This window comes from Drosophila gunungcola, assembly GCF_025200985.1.
Source record: "Drosophila gunungcola strain Sukarami chromosome 2R unlocalized genomic scaffold, Dgunungcola_SK_2 000004F, whole genome shotgun sequence".
NCBI classification, from domain to species: Eukaryota; Metazoa; Arthropoda; class Insecta; order Diptera; family Drosophilidae; genus Drosophila; species Drosophila gunungcola.
Genome location: NW_026453167.1, coordinates 3,115,582 through 3,134,680, shown reverse-complemented (window position 1 = coordinate 3,134,680; position 19,099 = coordinate 3,115,582). Strand labels below are relative to the sequence as shown.

The 19,099-nt window shown below is 38.2% G+C and overlaps 1 protein-coding gene across 1 annotated transcript; it reads right to left on the bottom strand.

Annotated features, from left to right (window-relative positions):
* Nucleotides 1–1,028: 1,028 nt before the first annotated feature.
* LOC128254018 (protein kinase 4) lies at nucleotides 1,029–16,083 on the bottom strand. The gene is made up of 6 exons (XM_052982782.1): nucleotides 15,199–16,083; nucleotides 6,978–7,026; nucleotides 5,360–5,498; nucleotides 3,895–4,010; nucleotides 1,704–3,614; nucleotides 1,029–1,067 (listed from the first exon to the last, which is right to left on the bottom strand). Coding segments are annotated over exons 1-6 (2,256 nt in total). The 5' UTR covers nucleotides 15,201–16,083.
* Between the last annotated feature and the right edge of the window lie 3,016 nt (nucleotides 16,084–19,099).

Genomic DNA, 19,099 nt, shown 5'->3' with positions numbered 1-19,099 from the left:
AACCATACGCCTAAGTTTATTTTTTACTGTTTATATTTTATATTAATTTCTAGACTCTGACCCATGCCCTTGGATTAAAAACACATATATCCAATGACAAAACCCCAATGCTAATAAACCAAAGATTCTATCATCAGTTCTATGATTAAAAATCTAAAACCGTGAGAGCATCTCGATAGCCTCGTAGACAGATCGCAGAGCGCCTTACAAAAGTGGCAAGTGCTTTGCGTATTTAAATTTATTGCTTAACAAATTTATTTTTTGTTAAGCAAATTTATAAATTATTGCTGCCAGAGTATAATAAAATTTCATTAGCGGCATTTGCCGACTCTGAATATGTGAATATCGGTCTAAGGCGTTGGCGTGGCGCGTTTCGTTGCGAGCTTTTTTGATTTTTTTCTTGTTATTTTTATTTTTTTTTTGTAATTTTCGCTTAGGGGCGCGATCACAGACACACGGCGCCAGTTGGCCAAGAGAGAGCTTTGTTTTGGCCAGAGCTGTCGGACTGGGCAGAGATTGGCTAGCTGGACACTTGATAAATCCGATGTGAGGCCCGAAAAGCTGGTCGAATTTGCATGTGTCGCTGCGAGACAGAAAACGCTGGTTAATTAATTTCAGACACGCCATACATCTCGGGTACTTTGCATAAATTAATATGAAATCTTTATTTATGATTTATGCGGTGTCAACATGGCCCGGACATCTATCAAAATAGATTCCACCGAACGCTGGAAATTACACACACAAAAGAAGATGTGATGGAAATATTCGAAAATCGCCCACGCGTTTTGCACGCGACTTTGTGGCGTCTGCGCGGCGACTTTTTGTCCCCCAGATCATAATTTATTGTTATCCGAACAGATTGAGGTCAGGCAGTCAGGAGATTTACACATTGTCACATTGTTGTAGATTCTTATCAATTGTTACACGATTTTCGAATTATGTTTTGATATTTTTCAGTCGCCTTCTTTTTACGATTTGCTGGAATGCGCATTTTGAATTGTTAAATCGGGTGACCACAAAAATGTTTAAACGTTGCCATAGATGTTTCCGGATTGCGAGATGATCTTGGGGAAATATTTTCACAGGCCAGAGATGATAACTTTATTTGTTGAAGGGAAACCCCGTTAATCATAAGCTCAAAAGAATTTATCTAGTTTTTTTTTATTGCTATTTATTATAAAATAATTTGTATTAGACGGAATTCAGAAAGTATAAGTAATAAAACTATCAAACATTGTGTAACTATTGAAATTGTGATAATTTAATAGATATTAAAAAGAAACAAAAAGTTCAATCCCCTGTAGAAATAGCAATATTATTTATTTTACTTGTGGCTACGTTTGCTGGCAAGAAAATTTCCAAGATAAGTTTCCACAAACTCCATTTCGATATTTAATGAGAATTCGTTGGCCAAAATTTTGCTAAAAATGATGAAAATGTACAAAACCCACATTTTTTGAAATAAATACCGCATATTAAGCATCTATTGAATCTGTGTTCATTTAATAAAAATATATAAGAAATAAAAAGTTTAATCTCCTCCAGAAATAACATTATTATTTAATTTACTTCTGGCAATGTTTTCTGGCCAAATGATTTCCAAGATAATTTTCCACACACTCTATTTCAGTATTTGATGAGAATTCTTTAGCCAAACCTGTGCTAAAAATGATGAAAATGCTTCCATAAAATAACCCCACCCTTTTCGAAATAAATACCGCATGTTTGTATTGTACTATATGTGTTTCATATTTATTATTTTGAATTCGTATCGTTTCATCGTCATTCGCAAATTGCTCATTGTAATTACTATTATGGTTATTATTTGTCAGCAGCCCATTATCATTATGATTCTGATTATTGTTAACAACATTAATATTTTCGTTAGGGATATCAATATTAGGTTGTTGCTGCTGCTGCTGTTGCTGCTGCTGCATATGTTGCTGTTGCAGCTTTTGAAGACCACGAAGAAGTTTCTTTAGAATCAGCTCTTCGTGCTCCCCATCGTTCGGATAGCTATCGTCGATTATATTATTAGCATCAATATGATTGCGATTCTGCACAACAGTTTCGGTTACTGTCTCCATCTCACCTTCTACGGTCACTGATGTCTCAACTTGTGTTGCAGTTGAAACAGGGTCAATTCGATCGTTTAATTGCTTAAGATTATTGTCAATATTCTGATTGAACGCGCTGTGGCTATGGCTATTGCTATGGCTATGGCTAGGGCTATGGCTATTTGGACTATCGAACTTAGTGCTATCTTCTAAACTACTAGAATCAGTCGTGCTACTTTTAGTATTCAAATTATAATGCTCGTTACTGTACAAGTAGTTGTAGTTTTTTGGCAAGGCAGGTATTGCATGATTAACATTAGCGCTATTACTATCAATTAGTAGGTTTAAGTTTAAGTTTACGTTTAAGTTTAAGTTTAAGTTACTATTAACATAGGGTTTTGAGTATTCATTTTGTGGGCTATCCTGCTGTTGCTGTTGCTGTTGCGAGGGTAGTTCAACCAGTTGCATATCGGCATCGGGTGGACTGTTGCTGTTACCGTTGCCCCTTGTTGTTGCTGTTGCACTAGTTGTTGCTGTTGCCGCCGAGCGTTTTCGCCTGTCCCGCTTGCGACGACTGGCGGCCATAATGGCCACCAGATTGAAGGCGCTGGGTGCCAACGAGGCGGCGGTGGCGGTCAAGGCCGTTGAGGTGGCCGTTGACGAGGAGGAGGACGAGGACGAGGCCGAGGAGGTGGCCTTGGGCAGGTGCTCCAACCTCTCCCTTTCCCGCTCCAATTCCCCCGCCTCCCGCTGCTTCTGCTCCCACAGCTCCCGCTGCAATTTGTGTTGCTGCCGCTCCAAACGGCGACGTCTACGACGTTCCATTATCGTGGCATTGTCGTGATGATGGCGAACCTCCAGATTTTTGGGCTGCGGTTGGGCCATCACACCCACTGTGCCACGTTGCCGATGGCGACGACGATGGTGTTGCTGCTGCTGCTGCTGCTGCTTCTGCTGCTGCTGCTGTTGTCGCTTCTTGGGTTGCAAGCGGCGATGTTGCAAGCGATTTCTTTGCAGGATCACCTGTTGTTGCTCCAAATCCACCTCATTATTGTTGTTGTTATTGTTGTTGCTATTGGCTTGGTTGTAGGACTTAAGGCTATTGCTGTTGCTACCGCTGGTTTTTCCAGGGATATTGCTATCGCTATTAATACTTGTTGGGCGACGCGATTTTGAACGCGCGCGTTTTGTGACCGCCACTGGGCTTACTGTTGTTGTTGTTGTGGTTTTTGTGGAGCTGATTTTGGTAGTACTGGGCGGTTTTGTTGTTGTAGTTGATGTGGTTGATGTTGTTGTTGTTGTTGTGGTAGTGATGGCTTGCTTATTCTTAAGATCCAACAACTTTGCCAGTGTTTCGGGAATTTCCTCCTCACCCAAACGATAGAAAAAGAATATGGCCTTATCCATCACACGCGGCTTGGCAAAATCCTTTAAGCCAACTGGCTTAAATTTGGCCTTAAAGCCCACACGCAGCTTTGGTTTGTAGTAGCTGGTGTAGTGGTAATAACCATTTATCATACCCTCTTTAAAGTGACAATCCTTTGTGGCGTTTCTCTATAGAATCAAACAAAAAACAAAAGCAGGGAAGAATCTAAAGTTAGTGAGGGTGTATTAAATGGCAATTTTATTGTTAATTATTGACTGCATTTTAGTTAAACTATTAATAATCTCTAAAGCAACTGCAGAAGATGATCAAAAATGTTTTTATCTATTAATAGCAATAAATCCCAAAGTATTTAACTTCACTGTTTTTAAAAAACTCCTTTTTTCTGATAATCTTGTTTAGTCTTCTATTAACAATTAATTTAAAATAATTATGTCTACGAAAACTCACCTTTCCAACAAGTCTGCCTTGATGGAAGCACAGATAGTAGTCGACATCCGCCGCATAGATGGTTAATTTGAAATCCAGGCTCAGCACATCGTTGACACCTTCCATCGTGAAGTACTCTAAAAAGAGACAAAATCCAAAATTTAATTAATTATTGGCAAACAAACACACGAGACCAACGCGACTATTGTGTAAATATTAAATGGAACTGAACTGGGACCACTTCAAGCGCATACAGATAACCCAATTAATTGAAAGGTTTTTGATAAAGTTATGAAGGGGCTTTCGATTAGAATGAAACTATGTGCCTTTTTTCGTGAAGCATTTAATGAAATCAATAAATCGACTAAGTCAATTACTGGCGCTGAGTCGTTGAACTCCCTCTCTGAACGAAAGGGGTTTAACCCTGAAAAACGACGCCTAAGCCTGATAATTCCGAACGATTTGGCTAGGGTTACGGTTTGGATTTGGGTCTTGGGGGAAGACCTTCGAAGACCCAGCATATCGATCAAATTGCCCCAGCAGCACCTGCCCACCGATAAGATAAAAAGCCAAGCTGACAAATTTCTTTCCGTTTCGGAATTGTGCCTTAAATTACGCATATATAGGCAGTGGATTGGTAAAAGTCTCCCTTTTTGACATATCAGTGACGCAAGTCGGCGCCTGATCTTGTCACTTTCGCTCAGCCATCAACCCACAATCGAACGAGGGCTGCTCCTGAACTTCAGAACTCCAGAGGCTTGGAAACCGCAGCAAATGAATTTCGAATAAATTAAGAGCGGCTGGACAAACAAAACATAACGAAACCGCAATGGGCGGCGCTCGGCGCGGTTCATAACATCAATCAAATATTAAATTACCAATAATTTAATTAAGCACACAATATGCACAGCCACAGACGAAGACCCAGACCCAGACAGAGTTCAAAATGTACAGGCCAAATTGACTAGCTTGGAATTTATTAAATGACTTTTTATATAATTCGCGAGAAAAATTTAATAAGAGTTAGAAATAACAATCGCAATTTTGTCGACTAAATTTTTCCCAAAATTTTAAAAAGATTTTTTCTGATTACACATGCAGAATTTTTTCAACATTTTTAAAAATATGTTTCTAAATAAGAAACTTAAAAAAGAATAAATTCTCAATTGACTAAATTTTTATCAATATGTTTAAATAAATCGCAACTTGAATTTCAACAAATCTAAATGGAAAATAATAATTTTAAAATCTTATTATTTATTATTTTTAGAGTAGTATATTTAAGTTCATCTAAGAGAATCCCGCCTGTATTTCGAAATATACGCATCTAGATGTACTTGTATAAATGCCAATTTAATTTAAATGCCAATGGTAATTGATGGACGCGAGTTCGAATGAGTAAGAGCTGTCTCAGATCGGTTCCCGATCGGAATGTTTCAAGTTTCTTAAATGCTATATAAACATAAATGGAATGTAAAATACTTACGATATGTTTGCAATATGTGTTCGGCGGTCACTCTGCCGTGCGAATTGATGTGCAGCGCCCGTTCGTTGTGTTCCTTCAATTGTAAAACATAGCGTTTTTCCGCGGCGCATGTTGGCATCGCAAGAGCAACCACAACAATCTGCAAAACAAAAGAGGAGAGAAAAGATAACCTCGATTAATGGGCGATTCATCTGCATTACAGCCGCATCTGGCGACTAATCCTGCCCAACGAAACCCTTTTTTGCCCCATAAATTTCCATTAATACGATGAGCTTTTTATTACTCCGCCCCGCAGATGCGACACGAAAATGTTTATGGTCAAAGTTGAGCCCACTGGCCAACTGGCCATTAGGCGTGTTATGGTAGTCCAGGTAATTGGTTTCTCAATGGGATATGTTGCCCTAAGCTTTGACATTCTGCAAATAGTCGGTAGGATGGTCCGTTCCCATGCATTTAAATTGGAAGAGCAAGTTGTCCTATTACGGAATTTAATTGCTTGAGAAGTGCAAGAATTTTTGTTGGAATTCTGGAGAGGATTAAAGGTATTACTAGATTTCCTTTGAGCAATTGAATTTCGACTCACTACTCAAATGATATCACTATTATTCTTTGATAATATAAAAAATGCAAATCAGCAAAACAAGCGATTGGGTCAGACAAGTGACATATATATAATCGAGTATTTATCGAGACTTAGATGGGACCAGCCTCATACATCATTTTGTTCAATAATGTGCATGACGCCTATTCACCACACGGCACCACCTACGACCAGTAGGCATTATTAGCTATTTATGGGGGAATGGGAATGGCCAAAAATAACGCTGGACTTTAGCAGAGGACTTAATAGGGCTTTTCGGTGGGTAAGCGATGGGTTTTGGATGCAAGCCAAAACAAATTGACCTAAGCACCGAGATCGACGCGTGCCGATCGATTTAGCGAGGCTTAACCAATCAATTCGATTTACCCAACTTGTAAACATTCCTCACATTTTCCATCTTCGACGTTGACGTTGACACAATGTCAGTTTTCCAGATAAATGAATGAAGTATGGAAGTAAGGCCTTCTGTTTGCACTTCTCAAAAAAAAAAAATTCAAAAAAAAAAATAGAGAATGCCGTGCGACCTTTTTCATAGTTCAATGACGTTCCACCAGAGTGTATGTGTAACAATCATAATCATAATAATAATTATTATTATTTTTTATGGGCCGCCTCAAGTGGAGAGACCCCACAAAACGGAGAGCCACTCCAATGTACACACGCTTCCCATATCAAAACTCCGAATTGCTTTGGCCCCCCCACTCTAATTTCGATTACACACACTCAATCTCTCGAACGTATAAAAATATTTTGACATTTCTCAAGATAATTATTCAGAGTGTGTTGAAAACAGGGCAGCTTTCGATCGAGATTGTAGATTTCCAGATGCTTTTTGCCCAGCCAAAACCCAAAAAAAGTGGAGCAAGGCTTTGGCCAAAGTATTCTTGGGAAACAGTAAATTATTCTAGTTCGGTGGATTCCCCCAAAACAAATTACTCACAAAAATTATAGCCCATAAATCTGACAAATTTAACAATTACGTTGGTCGTAAATATGTACAGTGGGGCAAAAACTCACCATCAGTATAAAATAAGTCCTGACATTGGGCAGCGTGAACTGTAGTAACCTGCAAGTAGGCAAAAAATAACGAAATGAGTATTCAGTATTCAATAGTATTCAATTCACAACAAAATTACGCTAGCCACTATAAATAAAGAGTTGAGTGTGATTCAAAGGAGAAACATTTGCATAAATCTTACAGATTATTATTAATGATTATTATTGATTTTATTGATTTGTTTTCAACTTTATTCGTCTTGTTTTGTTTTGTTTTCCGAGTCGAACTTCCGTCTTAAACAACAATTAAGTCATTTTACTGCCGATCGTGAGATCTTTAAACAAAAATGTATTTAAATAAAAAATACGAAACGTATCCATCGGATTTTCATGGAGAGCCCTTACAGTGGCTCTGGGCTCAATGTCACCCCATCACAAGTGACCACAAGTGGCCACTCGGAAAACGCCAGAGAAAAATGTGTTTTTTTTTTATTTTTTCCTTTTATTATATCGATTCAGCGGAACAAGTCTTGCCATATTTTGTTGTACTTTCCGCACTGCATATTCTGTTTCACGACCAACTAATCCCCGGGCCCAAAAGGTCATTGATTTCAGCTTAGCACTGAACTGAACTGAACTACAAACGACAAAAAAAATAAAAAGCCAGCGAACAAGAACAGAACTCAAGACCCAGAAGGGTAGTTTCTTGAGACGAAGGTCTTTTCTGTTCGGCGCTTGAAAAGTGAAAACGCAAAGAATCAAGCTCGAGAAATCAATATGCAGCGACCGAGAGTCAAAAGTTAAAACAGCCCCAGGAGGAGGTGATTTTTTGCAGGGCCTTTGGTCCCGGATTCGAATCCCTCTAACCCTCTCAGTGGGCAGTCCCAAAACGAGAATACAACTCAGGCCAAATCAAATGCCTGGTGGCGGGCGATTTTTATCATTTTTCAATTTCACGGCAGACAATAAAGTTCATTTGGAATGTGCAAACACACACGGGCATTCTTAATGAAATTTCACAATGCCTGCCGAAGAAACAACATTTTTTCAAACGTTTTTATTATTTTTATTTTTGTTTTTGTGGACAAGCATTTGCCTTGGCTAGCAATTATATCGACTTGATGCTTTTACAATTTATGCTTAGCTGGCGTTCTCAGTAGTAAATTATGGCAGGGAAGCTACTGCTGACTGATCAATAAGAGTGGCTTACGAAATTTCAGTTACCTTAGGTAGTTAGACAAAAAGAAAAGCCTTTTTTTGTGGGCTGGCAACCGCACACAAAATACCGAAATTGAAATTGAAACCGAAACTTCAAAAGTTCAGGAGTTTTCTAAGACCAGACAAAAGGCCCAACGGATGAACCACGGTTTTACAGGCAGAAAAAAAAATTAAACTAATTTAAATAATGATTATTGAAATGAGTTTCTAATAGAAACACAAATACTATAAAGTGAACTCATGAAATTGGGGTGTTAGGTTTAAAATAACCAAGAGTTATGACTTTGTTGGACTTTGGAGTTTGATATTGATTGGCATTTAGTTGTTATTTATAAAATAATTTGTTGATAACATTTTCGTTCATTTAACGATTAATGAAATTGTATTGTATACTATGAAATTCTATTTGCTTGACCAGTTAGTGAGTTAAAATTATTTTAAAGGGATTTAAAAAGTTTAAATTTTTTGTTTGTATTGTATTTATGCCAACTAAAAGGATTGTTTTTTGCTGTGCACGAGCGGTTCCCATGTATGTAACTCGATATCGCTTCTATGGCCAGTCGCCTCTGTCTGTGCTTTACTTTTGTTCGCTTCTGCGACTCATAATTACCTTATTTGGTATGCAGACAGGAGCGCAGAACGGAGCCACAAGGGTCTCTGCCAAGTCCCCAGGTTCCTTGGTCTGGCTTACGCAATGTCGTAGGGCCCCAAAATGTGCCCTGAATACTGAATGGCCATAGTTTTGGATTGAGAACTTTTCCTTTTGCTACGTGCTCACATTTTTGGATTGGGTTCGGAATAGGGATAGGGACCACCCGAACGAGGAAGCTTTCATTCACAGAGCCAACGAAAAAAAAAAAACAAAAAAAAACAGTGGAACCTCCTTTCGTAATATCTACGTCACAGCGACCAAATTTGAAATGTGCAATCTAATCGCTGGCGACATTTTCAGGCCTTTAATTAGTTTGTCCACTCGATTGTGCTCCCCCCTCGGCCAATACATATAAATCTATAAATCTGGAAATTAAAATTAAAATTAAACAACCAAGTGTTTCGCGGCGATCGCATCGATCGATAATATGCTAAGCACCGGGTCTTTTCAATTTGATTGGAATCGAAATGCAAACTAGTTTGGGCCTCGAATCTCCTCTCGACTCTCGAGTCTCGAGAACGGGGCACGTGTTGGCATCTGGACTTTAACACTTTAACACATTAATACTTAAGCACTTGTTGCTTCCAACTCGCACACAGCTCTAACATAATTGTACCCCGTGCTTTGTATATACATGGATATATATATATTTAAACAAAATAAATATGGCATCTGTGGAATGTGCAGCCGATTAGATTAGGCCGCAATGTATTTGGCCACAAAAATGAATTGGCAGAAAGATTTGCCCAAGATAGGCCGCAAAGAAAGTGATAGCATTGAACTTTGATTGCGGGCACGTGTGCTTGTGGTGTTGGTAATCCATCATGTAATTAAGGTCCTGTAACTGCCCGATTTTCCCTGTCAACAGCCACGTGTTCTGGTGTGAAATTTTGTGCTGTCAATTGTGCGTGTGATTCTGATTGTGATTGTAATGATGATGATGACGATGGTTATGGTTACGACCACCCTATACATTCTGTTTTTTGTGTACAATTTTTTTTTTTCTTTGGTGTTTTTGGACTACCCGGCTGCACTTAATGCAATTTTTTTCCTTTTGTTTTAAGGGATGGCTTGCAGCAGCGAACTGGCGTGGCTGTTACTTAATACTCTTACATCATCCACCTTGCGCTTTTCGCCGAGCCGAGCAACCCTAAGCCTCATCCCTCGGAAAAACCCCTCAGAACCCCTCGAAATCCACCGATATTCTCCGGCTGCAATTGCAACTTTTTACGTGTGTTTGCTCTGTCCCGACTTAATGAAGTTCCAACTGAAAAAGGGATGGATACACACCATACTACCATAGGTACTACCATACTACCATACTACCGTTCTATATGTACACAAGTACTCAACTGACTTTGACAGTTGCCAGTTTGGTGTGTTGCCATTGTTTTTGCAGCAGGGCGCCGAGCTGGTGGGCATTATATGAAAATATTTATATAATGTGCACAGCAGCGACTGCAATTGCAACTGCAACAGGCAGTGGGAGTTGGGATTTGATTCGGATTCGGATTGGGAATGTGAAGTATGCATTTCAATGCGACTCGAGAAGTAGAACAATATGCAAATCCGATCAAGAGTCGCAAAGAGTTGGGGTGGATAATAACAATAATACAGAATAACAATAATTACAGAAAAAAATATATTAGATATTTAAAGTATTTTAAAAATATTAAGGTAAGCCAATTCCATATACTTTTAACTATGTGGTTACAAGACTTATCATTTAATATACATTACAATTTAAAACATTTTTATAAGTCTTTACCAAATTTGTCACATTTTAAGTAATTTTCTCTACATTTTCTTGGCCAATTTCCCAGCTACATTAATTAAAAGTTATGACCTAAGATGCCTCTTGAGCAAGCCAAAAGCTTTGCATACTTTTGGCATCGCTGGGGCTGTCTTTTTTTCCCTCTCGGCCCGAAACCTCTTGAACTTGTAGCCGCCAAAGCAACGCCCCAAATAAAATAGAATAGGGAGCACCACCACCAACACCACAATGCTGCAAATGGGAATGGGAATCCGTGAGAGTTCAGTGTACCCCAGCGATAAGCTAATGTTGTTTTCAGACTGTTTCAGTAGATATATATAGTAGAACGAACGAATCATTTGATGTCAAGGCTGCGGGGGAGATGGCAGAAATTCTGGAATGCTGAAAATGTTGACGTGCCGCCACACAAAACTCGCCTCATTACCAAGCCGCCCTTCTCACCTTTAAGTGCACTGGCACAAAATTTTCTTAAGTTGAGCAATCATTTCATTAATAATAAAATAATAATTTTAAAAATTTGCTTATCAGATTCAGAAGATATCTTTATTTTGTGTTATGTGTTTGGCTTTAAGAGGCTTTAAGATATAGATATATTAGATCGTTATATGATTTTTAATAGACTCTTCAATTACCTTTTCAGTCTTGATCCTAACAGCAATTCATTCTAACAGCACACGATTTATTGATCACAATAAATAGTGTATATTTTTTTTGCTCTGTATGGCCACCCCCTTTTTTCCCAGTTCCACTATAATTCCTCCATATAGAGGGGTTGTATCTAATGCGATTTTCGCCGCCGGGACAGCTGCACCGTCGGAGGTGATAAGCGGCTTTCGGCGCTGCTCTCAGCCCTTTTGATAAGTCCGGGCTACTTAAGTGGCAGCGAATATACTTTGTTAAGCATTCAGCAACTTTCCCAAAGTGTCAACAGCGCCCCAGACAGGGCGAAAGAGACGGGACTAGGGCTGCAGAGGGAGACGGACGATGGCGACGAAATCGATGAGAAGACGATGGCGAGTTTAAGGCAAACATGGCAAGTGCATCCATTGAATTTGTCTAGGGACTGTGTGTGTGCGGGCTACTCAAATATGACACCTTTTTTTCTGGAAGTAAATAATAATTGCCTTGCACCTGAAACTGTGGGGAAAACGCGTGTTTCGATTTCCATTCTGGCTAAATTGCCGGCTTAAATGGCTAAGCAAATACATTTGATATGGCTGCGAAGGGAATCGCGATCAATATATATCGAAATCGGGCGCCTTATCAAGCTTTATGGTGGTTCCATCAAAGCCAGTTTTACATTACTGTAAATATCTGATAACCGACGATAGTCGGCTGTCAATAAATCACCTAGACAATAAAATCGAAAAGATAAATCAATCGCTAAGCTGATTAGTGTTTGGAGATTCAAAGAAACTCCTCTCGGCGAATATACAAAACTTTCTAATTCATCAAAATCTCCCATCGATGCGTTTTATCTTTGATGATTTTTCCAATTTTTTCTTGGGACCTCTAAAAGTGGGTGTGTTTGTGGTGTTTTTTCGTTTTTTTTTTTTTTTTACGAAACACTATGCCAACAATGACAACACCAATAAAAGCAACCAGCATTGTGGGTCAGGTGCAACGACAATCGTGTGCAGCCGTAATGCCCAATGCAAATATTTGGCATAAATTGAACAATTAATCAGCCGTCTCTGTCGCTCTGGGCAAATATTTCAAATTGCCTTTTAAAGAAAGCGAACTCAGAGCCGTGGAAAACTTCATCGAGTTGTAAAAGTCCCCACAAAGCGTAGTAAAATGTCATAGAACCCTTCGAGGGAATGGGGGTGTTGGGGTGTTGGTATTTTCCGATAGGGTTTTTAGTGCCATGCGAAAAGCAAAACAAACTATAAACACTTGACGGCCGCATGGTTCTTTTTTGGCGCATTGTTATTATTTTGTACATATATGTGTATATATGTAGATGTAGACCAGTGTAGCGTAGTACGCCGTGGCGTATATTTTGAACGTGTTCTTCGCTGATAAGATAGTGACGAACTCGTTTTACTTCTTTCAACTGGGGAGAACTAGCCCGTCGGCTCAGATCAGGGGTTTATTGGGGCTGGCTTGGCCAGATCTTGGCCACTTAGTCACTGGCATTGAGCCGGCCATAAAGGCATAAAGCCATATAGACCGAAAATCGATTGCAAATCGAGGATCGCCAAAAGTCAATCGAGATAAAGATCGAGCTTATCAAACCGAAAACTCCACTCCTTATTAGGATTAACCCGCCATAATCCAGACAGATTTGCATCGAAAAGTGTGCCTCAACCGAATTTCTAACACTGTAAAGTGATATTAATAAACAAATTCAGACGCGACTTTTTGACGCGTTTGCCGCCGGCTTTTTTTTTCTGTTATTTATAAACCCCTGATTCCAGCTGCCAATGTGACTAATCGTTTTATATACTCTATAAGCTCTACATCATCATCATTGTTATCTCTATAGAATTGCAGGGCACTCGGGAACGTGCCTTTTGGGGTCGTTTCCTAATGCAGACTACTGAATTTCGGACTGTGGCGTCATATGTTTGGGGACCCAATTATTAAAGCCACTTTTTTGCACTCACAGCTTTTTTCATCCGCCCGTACCCTAATTATAAACTTGGATGTGACATTTTTTTCATTTAGCGGCTTTAGACGCCACCAAACTTTTGTTGGCCTGTTAATATTCTCAAACTTTTGTACATTTTACATGGACGTACTCTGAACCCATACGAGTAAACTAGGAACCCAACACGTTTATTGATAATTCAATATTTTGAATACTAATTAACGTAATTCTAGGAAATATACTAAAGTCACTTTACATATATATATTCAATGAACTTGTTGATGCTCCGACAAGTCATGCAAAGAATAAAGTGCAGTTTAGTTGGCCAAGGTTGATTGGGGTTTCATTAACGGTAACAAATGAGGCAAGATTCGGTTTCTGGGTTCCTCGATTGCATTAATCAAAGCTGCACAAAAATATGTGCCAAGTCACAGATGTATTTATGATGTTTTGGCATTTGAGCTCGTGCCTCTGGCCAAATCATAAATCTCAATAAAACACTCGAGGCTCTAGATTAATGTGTGCGTATTTCGAGGGGTTCCATTCCGGAGATCTTCTCCTAATGGATCTTTTGTTGGCCCTAGAAAATACCTAGTCGGTGCGTGCTTATCAATCGATTTTAGACCAAGCCCATGAGCTCTGTTCTTGGGTGTTATCTGAACGTATTTCCGTTTAATTAATAAAAGACGCGAACAAATTCGAATTATCAAATCAAATATTGTCTATTTTTACAGGAAAACGCGTTTGGCTCTTATCGTCTCTTTGAAAATATTTTTGATGGGGCGTGGCATTGTTTGTCATGTGAATTGTTGAACATGTTTATGATTCGTAAATCGGCTGGAGACGGGACTTTGATTGAGATTTGATTAAGGCAAAATTATTCTGAATTAGTTGGATTTTAAGGTATTAAAATCGTTTAGTTTCTTAGGCGAGTTTGGCAAGCGATTTTTAACCGAGGGTTGGCGCGTTTGCAATTGATTTATAACTCAGGTAAATGTCCTGAGATCAGAACACGCCACAAACCCTCGAAAGTTTTTCGAAAAAGGGGTTGTGCACACACAGGAGCACGAATGAATACACACAAGCTGATTTATCCTGACAGTTTGCATGTGTTGGTGCCATAACAAGTTATAAACGGCAATTATGGACCTGAACCTGAACCTGAAACAGAAACTGAAACACAAACTGAAACTGAAACTCGGACTCGGACTCGGACTCAGACTCAGACGGAACTTGGTCTTCGGGCACATTTCATATTTCTTGTTTCGAACATATAATTGTGCTTTTTATGTGCGTTTGGAAATTGTTTTTTAAGTGAAATTGCGTTGCGCCTGATAAACAGCCCTCCACTTATTATATATATTATTTTTATAGTTGCGTCTGTGTTTGTGTGGGAATTGTGCGAAAAGTAAAAGGGAGCGAAGAACACAGGTCATGGTATTTGCGGATTATTCCTTTGATTGCGTATGGTTTGCCTTCGGTTTTGGGTTCGGGATATGGCGGTTACCACTCTCTTCCCTTTGCACGTGGTTTAAGTATTTGCAATATTCAGTTTGAAATAAATCGAAGTATTTAAAAAGTGTTTTGAAATCATTGACTTGTTTGAAATCTTTCAAATATACATATGCTAAGGATTAATTAGCTTTAATGATTTTACCTTACACCATTTTTTAGAACTCTCAATTAAAAAATGACAAGTTTAGTTTTCCCTGAAACAATAAACCTTGATATAAACTATAAAAATGACTTGATCATTTTAGTTTTCCCTCTAAAAATCAATGAGCCTCAATTTCCATGAAGCGATTTATTTTTCGCTGGGTATTTTTATTAATTTACCATTCATATAAAAAATTTCCGGAGAATACTCGTAAAAATTAATAAAGGACCAGCCCCAAAATGGTATGCGATTATCGAAAATGTCTGGGGTTTTTAGAATTTAAGTTTTATCATTATGATGAAAAACTCAAGAAATTGAGTCACGCTTAATATTAGTTTCAAAACTTACATCGTATACTTCTGGCCGCATTGTAGCCCCCAAATTTAAGGGTGTAAATTATAATCCAACATGGGTTTGTGCGTAGTATCGTCGGGAGTCTATCATTTGACTGACGAAAGAGTTTTAATTTTCTGCTGAGCTTGGTGAACACGAGTCCGAGCGGAAATTCAGAAATCACAATTCGTATAAACTCGATTATGCATATGGATGTTTACGGCAAGTCTGAATCTGATACTTCGTGGCAGAAAAGCAGCGTCAACAAATTTACAACTACACCGCAAAAAAATGCAATTAAATCCGGTCGTATAACTTGGTTTTCAGTTTATTTTGTTTTGTATTTCTTGCAATTTGTATTTTGTCAACCGCACTCTATGTTATGTATTTGCAATATTTCGCCTTGATTTGCGTATTTAATTACTTTTGATTAACAATATGTAATTTGTTGTAATTAATATATTATAATCGGCTGTATATACTTGAATATTGCACTTTTGTCAGCAGCGATGCAACGACGACGACACGATATTTAGTTAAATTTCTTATTCGAATATATATTTTGTGTATTTTCGCGTTGCACAAAAATTTGATTTATTTTGCGGTAACTTCTTTTTTTTGCACTGGCACTGGGGCACTCGAAAATTTATTTCGCCTGTGTTTTTTTAACTGGTTTTGGGGTGTGTGATTTTTAAAACAAAATCAATAGTATCTCTGTGTAGCCGCAATGCACTTTTCACCTCTGGCTAATTAATCGAATTAATCAGGCTCATTTGAATCGGTTGCTTTAGTGGTTTTGGGTTGAGGCTTGGAATTTTTCAAAAATATTTTCCAAGTCATTTGTTGCTGGGTATTGGCTTTGGTTATCCGTTGGTTTCGCTGGCGACGATCTACAGCCGACGAAAGGTGAAAAGAAACTGAATCTGAGTCCGAGAGTCGTCGAACATAACATCGAGCGATAGCGTAACAGAGCCGAGTTCCACTTAACAGAGCGAACTCTGTTCGAACGCTGCACACTGGGCCATAAATCTAATTTTTTGGCCAAAAATCTGGCATATCTTTCCCTGCACAGGCAGGAAGCTGAATTAAAGCAGATTATTTTCATAAAAGATTACTCTTTACAGCAAACTAAAAGTACAATTTTTAGGAATTTTAAAAGATACAGTTAATTCCAACCAAAATCGGAAATATTTTCAATTTTGACATATTTTATGTCTAGAAAAAAAGTAGGTAACGGATTCAGTTCATTTAAACACACATTAAAGTACAATTTACAGCAAATCAAAACAAAATGTAAAGCACTAAAAATATATAGCTGTTTAAGATTTATCAACTTTTAAGAATGCCATCTTTTGGTGTCCGAGTTGCCAGTATTAGTAAAACAATCGACCAAACAAAAATGTCTTTTTTGTTTTTTCTTTGCATCTGCATTATCAAATGTTTTTTTAAAACGGATTTTGGCAAAAATTCGGACCCGCTAGCCCAGTGTGCGCTGTTAGCTAAAGTACTTATCGAACCGCCCCCGCCACCACACACCCCGCTCATTTACAGTTTGTCGCTATAAATTCTTGAAGTCGCAGACATGTCCATGTGTCCATGTGGGTGATAGATGATATAGTAGATGGTGCGGCGGAAAGGAAAGGCTGGTCCGGAATTCCTCGACCGTTTTTTATTCCTTGCCGATCGCGTTCGGTTTTCAAATGGGATCAACTATATATCTAGTATTATAGGTTAAAAATTTTGATAATTAGTTCTAAAAATTTAAGAAATAGTTTGCCATTTTTATATAAGCTTATATTTCAATATTTGATCTTGACCAGAATTACTTCAAAGCAGTTGCAAAAATAGTTTTGCCTTTGAAATTCCTAAGCCATTTAGACCATTAACTAAGCCCACTTAACTTCAGTGAACATAAATAAGGAGACCGACAAGTTTGCGTCTGTCATTCCTTGAAATGTTTGCTCCATTTGGGACAACTAGGTCTCCCGGTCAGATAATGATCTCTAGGTGGCGTCCACCTGCTCCACTTTATGAAAAGAAAAAAAAAACTAGTCACCCACCCAATTTCGAATGCCGAATTCCGAATGCGCCAGGAAAACGCCAGACGTTATTGGGCAAGGTCCAGTTGGCGAGCCATTAACAAAGTTGCCCCTGCATTTTGATATTGATCGATTAGCCAGCCAGTTGTATCAGGCAGTTTTATTGATCATGCTGTAAATCAAATTGTGTGTGTTGCCAACGACCGACCCAGAAACAAAGCACAAGTTGTACTGAGATTAAATTAAGCAATATTTATTTCGGTCACTGAAAGAAGAAATTACAAAGATAGGTAAAATTAAGATCATTGGGGGATGGTTAAAAATGTCAGTTTCATCATGATCTGAAAGAGATAAACCCCAAAAACCTTATCGAAGAAGTTTCCAGTAAACTATTAGCAACATTTTTTTGATTAGTTATCAGCTTATACAAAGATTAAACATAAGAGGGTGATCAATATGGACTAATAAGTTTTCATCACTTGGTTATTAATAACTACGTCAGCATCCTCATGATCTGTCACAGAATAACCCCAGAGAACCGACATTATCAAAGGGGAACTTCCCCCGAAAACGAGAACAACAACCCGTGTGGACTTTGCTCATGTTTCAATTTCCAATTAACTCGTTACCTAGATAACTGCACAAGTTTTGTGATAGGTTCAATTAGAGCACTACCCTCATGAGAAGAGATCTGGCCATGAATGAAGTGAGACTGCTCCGAAAAAATCCGGTAGCATTGCTCCCATGTTATCAGAAATGCCAATGTGCCAGCTATTTTGCTTACGTCTTCTACGTTATGCCTTTCAAATATGACGCATAATTGAGGGCGAAATTTGAGTGTCTTAGAATTCCGATGACATGTGAGAGTAATGATGAAATTGCAGAATAATCGAAACGGATCGCTCTAATTGTTTATCACATAGTCTTTTCGGCTTATAGCCGTCCATAAAGCTGATGAAATTGATAAAGAAAACCTGCCGTGCTTTTTACATCCAATAAAGTCGTTGAAAAGTCAGTTGACATGAATTTTATGAGAAATTTTAAATTTTCCAACAACAGTTAACAGTTCAAACTTGTTGCGGGTGCAGCATGTTGGATGCTCTGCTAGTCAAGCTGCGTTTGGAAGATAACAGAACTCTGTTTTTCGGCAAGCAGTGCGTTTTCTAACAAGGCTAAGCAGTGCGCGTCTAAGCCAGCTGTTATTTGGTGGTTTTCTAACATTACGGTTCGATGTCGAACCTAAAACATGTTGCAAGACGTTAGTTTAAGGGTGATTTTGAGATTGATTTATAAATTACATTTATTTTATTAATTCTTTGCATAAATTTTAATTTAAAATATAAATTAAAATAAAAAATTAATCAAAACTAAAGTACGATTTTTATTGTAATATAAATTAATTGCATAATATAAACATTATAAATTCCTTAAGTTTCTGTAAATAAAAACATTGCACCATCCACTTCAAAAAATTGTGCAAAATTTTAATAAAGATATATGAGACAGTTTTTGCGATTTGCGAAACAGTGAAAATAACACAAGAAAAGCAAATTAGCAACTGATAATTGACATTGATAAATTATTTATATCAATTAATTTGATGCGAAATTCCAGGCGTCAGTCTCAAGTGGCCAGGGAAATTAAAAGGCAGGCTAATTGATAAGCAGCGAAGCGTGCGAAAAGTACTTGAACTAATTTTCGTAATTTTGCAGGTACATTTTTTTTTTGGCTGGTCAAGGTAAGTAATCCCGCCTAGATTCTGTTTATAGAACAAAATTTAATTTCAACCACACAGAGATTTCCAAGTAGCCATAACTGCATAATCACAGATAGGATTCTTATTATGCCAGTGCGGTCCTTATTTTATTTCACTTTTT

Excerpts from the sequence above, each read along its gene's own strand:
- LOC128254018 (XM_052982782.1), bottom strand. Across the intron at positions 3,615-3,894 it reads AAGGCAGACTTGTTGGAAAG|AGAAACGCCACAAAGGATTG; the intron begins GTGAGTTTTCGT and ends TTGATTCTATAG. Across the intron at positions 1,068-1,703 it reads CGGTATTTATTTCGAAAAGG|ATCATCTCGCAATCCGGAAA; the intron begins GTGGGGTTATTT and ends TATTTCCCCAAG.